Below are 4,869 nucleotides of genomic sequence, written 5' to 3'. Positions count from 1 at the left end.
GGAGGGTCAAATTTTCCATCGTTACGACATCTGGAAGGCTTAAAACCACGGTCGAGTTTCATCCCTCAAATTTTATCCATGCTCAACCTCGGAGCAGTACGGATCGACGGTTACGTTGAGAAAGTGGGGAGTTCCCAAGTCATGAATCTAGAGCCGACAAAGTCTGTCAAGCTAGTCTAAGCCCGCATCATGGCATCAACAAGTTTTATCATCTACATAACTTTGTAATAAATGTATTTGTACTATGTTGGGATTTCCCCTAATATATAAAGGGGATCCCTGCCATTTTGTAAACATCTATTGCTGAATACTAAGAAACACACGAACATTCACTCTACTCTCTAACATATTCTCTTGATCTCATTATTTCATTTATTGATTATATTCATTGTTTTCCATTTATTGTTGTTCATTTATTGCTTATTATTGGCCACAAAGATCCGTTATTGATTTATTATAACTATTATTCGTTCAACGATCACCCTCAACAGCTCCCAGCCGAGCATCAGACTCGACCCCGAAGCCCCCGAATATGCAAGCTCGAGGCCCCATTATTAATCGTTCGGTTTGGTTATTACCTTGTTCTCAAACTCTTACCTCGTTTCTAAGTCTTTCACGTAGCTTCAACTGCCGAACAACTAGCATAAAAATAGATCACGTATTTTTAGAACCTCATAATCAAATTCAATTATTATTACCATTTTTACGGTAAACAGTTTGGCACCCACTATGGGGTTAAAAATATAGTGATTATTTTCTTGTTGGTTTTGCTACATAACGCAAGTTATCTTTCACGCTTTTTCATGTCCAAGATCTTCGATTTCAGGTCAAAATGTCTAACTCAGTAAATAGAGCTGAAAAAAACAATCTTGAGGACCACAGAGAGAACGGTGTGGATATTCCAGGTGTTGGTGTACCACCACGAAACTATGGGAATGCACCAGAACCGATTCCTGTGGACACGGACTCACGCGATGCCCAACACGTCGATATAAGCTCCCACACCAATAAGAGAGTGCATCAACGAGACAAAAAAGAAGTCCAGAAAACCCCGACTAGGGAAGAACGACATGTTAGCCTTCATGTTATTTTTGAAATGTTACAGGCATAAAGACTTGCGATTGCTCAGCTGCAAAGTCACTGGAAAACTCCCAGCACGGTAGCACCGAGAATGGATCCCCCGGCCGAGAAGGTACCAAAGATATCAAGCAACAACGGGTCGACAGTCGACCTCTCCATCGTAAAGATGCTCGAGGACCTCACAAAGAGGATCAAGTCGGGCGAGAAGAAGATAGAAGCCAATGACAAGAAGGTCGAGACCTATAACTTCAGGATCAACCGAATTCCAAGCGCACCCCCGATCCTAAAAGGCGTAGAGTCGAAGAAGTTCGTGCAAAAGCCGTTCCCGCAGGAAGCGGCCCCAAAATCTATTCCAAAGAAGTTCAGAAGGCCTGATGTGCCGGAGAATTTCGGCACATATTATACCAATTGCTTAGATTTTAGCTCGTTTTAAATGAAATTTTCTGTTATACTTATGTAATTTTAATGTTTTGCAGTATATGAGGCTTAAGGACCCAAGAACATGAAAATGAAATGAAAAAAAGCCGCAGAAGGACATGAAAAAGGCAAAATGCGATCACAAATCTAGCATGCGGACCGCATAATGCTCAGAAGGACCGCAAAGTCCAACAGTCCGGTTAGCCAAATTCAAACACAAGAAATGCGCTCCATTATGCGACCGCATAACAGGTTTGCGGGCCACATAATGGATCGCAAACCCTCTGTAGCAGTGGCTGATGTCTGAAATGCGGTGGCAAATGCGATCGCAAATCGAAAATGTGGACCGTATAACCTACATGCGATGGATTTGACGAGAATGCGGACCGCATTTCTGTTGTGCGACAGATAATCAGTTGCATAATTAACCTGGGTCCGAATTTGGTCTCGAGATTTTGCCCACTATAAATAGATTTATTGGGGTTTTTTGGGAGAATCTTGTCTAGTTTTTGAGCTACATTCCAACCTTTGTAAATTCCTCTCTTTTGGAGCTTTAGGAGTGAAGAATCTTGCACTTTGTAAGCTTTATGGAATTTAATATTCTCATCTTTTTGTATTTTAGCATGAGTAGCTAGCTTTTAATACTAAGGTTGTGGACCCTAAATGGGTGTTATGTTAATGAGTGTTTAACATTGAATATATATATAATGGTTGGTTGATATATATTTATTTCTCATTCTTCATTTATTGTTGGTGGTTGCAGACATTAACAAGTGCCGCTAAACTCTTTCTTTGCTTGGAAAAGTGAGTTAGAGTTTGGTAGAAGTAAATATCAAAGACTCAAGGCTCTAAACCTTGTTTAGTAGAATCGCTTTGAATAAGTGGGTTTTATTTGGCATAAATTGATTACTCTTAACTGCAACTCTTTTATATTTGGAAAAATCATAAAGAGGAAATACTACCCAACTATTGGAAAATATTGGGTAGTCATTTAGAATTCATTTGCATATCTAAGGGACCTTCCATTAGAAATATATCATATTAACACCGATAACATTACATTTCATTGAAGGTGACACAACCTTGGTTTCCCTAATCAAATTATTTACATTATCAAAGTTAGAATTAGTTATCTCTTCAATTCACAATCATATCATTCTCTTGTTACAATTTACGAAATAGAATTATGACCCAAGTCAAGTAGTACACTACTTAAGTAACCTTTTCACGTCTATTCCCCGTGGGATTCGACCCCAATCGTGTTGGGTTACTATATTTGACTTTGACCGCCTTACACTATTTAATTATTGTGTAATTTGAGCATATTAAATTTTGGCGCCATTGCCGAGGAATACGGTTTTCAAATTACTAATTAATGTGTGCTTTACTTTACGTCTTATTCTATTCCATCACACTCTGCTAGTTTTTCTTGGTGTTGATAGGAAACTATGGTTAAATATGAGGAAGAAATGGAGGAAAATCCTTTTGCGGATATAGATGAGTACATTGAGGATACAAATGCTATTGTACCTCTGGTTGTTGGTGCTGCAACTTTCAAGGTGGAACATAGTTTAATCCTAATGCTCAAAGCGGAGGGTTTTTTTAGGAATTCCACATGATGATGATCCAACACAAAATCATAGAAACTTCTTTGGTGTGTGCGCGATGTATAAGTAGTACAACGTCTCAGACGATGCCCTAATGTTGAGGGTGTTCAAGTTCTCATTAGCTGGGGGACGCAAGGAAATGGCTTCAAAATATGCCACAAAATCCCATTCATTCTTGGCGTGAACATCTCCGAGCATTCCTAGCTAAATGGTTCCCCCAAAGCAAGAAATCTGAGCTTTGGGATAATATCTTCTTTTACAAGAAACTACCGGGAGAACATTTAGATGAGGCGTGTGATCGATTCAAGTTATACTTGGCGAGGTCGTCCAATCATGGTTTTCCGGATTCTATATTATTGGAGAAATTCTACATGGGTTTAGATGCTATGAACCAATCTATAGCCAAGAATGCAGCTGATGGATCTTTTATGGACAAGACATTCGCAAGGATCACACAAATCCTTGACAAAATGGCACAACATAATCAAGCTTGGAACTCAGAGGACACCACTGGTGGAATTGCATATGGTTCTCCCTCCATGACCAACATGATTAAGGAAAATCAAGAGAGAGATCAAGTAATCGCAGGGCTTGCCACCAATGTCAATGTGTTGACAAAGATGTTCATTGAGAGCCAAACAAAGAAGGTAAATGTGGTGGAGGATATGCAACCAATTCAAATGAAATCTTTGAGGAAGCAAACTATGTCAAAAACTCTCAAGGAGGATATCAAAGGCAACAATACCAAGGTCAAGGACAACAAAATCAATGGATGCCTAACCCGCAAGGGCAAGGCAACCAACAGTGGCGAAATGACCAAGGTAGCTCAAATCAAGAAAATTGGAATAACAACAACAACAACAACTTCTCAAATTGGAGATATAACCCTTATGTTCCACCAAAGGGTCAATATTCAAATCAAGGTTCCTCAAGTGATACCAAGTTGGAAAGCATGCTTGAACGAGTATTGCAAAATCAAGAGAGGTCCGACACTTCTATGAGGAATATGACCGAGCTTGTGGGTTCTCTTAAAGCATCCATTTAAAAATTAGAGATGCAAATGAGAGATCTTTCTAGGGAACAAAATCTGAAGCAAAAAGGGAGACTTCCAAGTGACACAATTGCGAACCCAAAGGGTAGTGGGAGTGGTCCAACTTCTCATTGCATGGAAATTACTACTCGGGGTGGGAAGTTAATTCAACGAGAGAACGAACAAGTTGTTGAAGTGGAAGAGTCCGAACAAGAGGTTGAGGCACAAGTTGAAGAGCCAATTGTTGTTGAATCAAAAAGGGTTCTCGAAGAGTTGAAAGTGCAAGAAGTAAATCGGGAAGAGGTAAAGGAAAAGGTAAAAGCGACACCAAAAACTCTACCACCTATTCCTAGACCTCCTTCTCCATTAACTCAGAGACATGCTAGGAAGGTTGATGATAGAAAACTTGAAAATTTCTATGACATTCTCAAGCAGTTATCAGTGAATATTCCATTTGTGGAAGCATTTCAAGAGATGCCGGGTTTTGCTAAAAATTTGGAAGACTTGATTACCAAGAAGTGAACTACCAAGAATGAAGTGGTGAGTGTGACTCACCGGGTTAGTTCAATCATTGCAACAACCACCGTTCAAAAGAAAGAAGACCCGGGAGCTTTCACCATTCCATGTACTATTGGGGCACGTGATTTTGCAAGAGCCCTTTGTGATAATGGGGCTAGCATCAACTTAATGCCTCTGTCCATTTACAAGAAAGTAGGGTTGGGTATTCCAAGGCCC

At 39.8% G+C, this 4,869-nt stretch overlaps 1 protein-coding gene across 1 annotated transcript; it reads left to right on the top strand.

Moving 5' to 3' along the window:
* On the top strand, positions 833-4,656 carry LOC109239333. The gene is made up of 4 exons (XM_019405885.1): positions 833-1,072; positions 2,940-3,056; positions 3,227-3,898; positions 4,159-4,656. Exons 1-4 carry the CDS (start codon positions 833-835, stop codon positions 4,654-4,656), a joined length of 1,527 nt encoding a protein of 508 aa, XP_019261430.1.

This window comes from Nicotiana attenuata, chromosome 1 (genome assembly GCF_001879085.1).
Source record: "Nicotiana attenuata strain UT chromosome 1, NIATTr2, whole genome shotgun sequence".
NCBI lineage: Eukaryota > Viridiplantae > Streptophyta > Magnoliopsida > Solanales > Solanaceae > Nicotiana > Nicotiana attenuata.
Note: the sequence above shows the minus strand (reverse complement) of the source record. Positions and strands in the feature narration are given on the sequence as shown.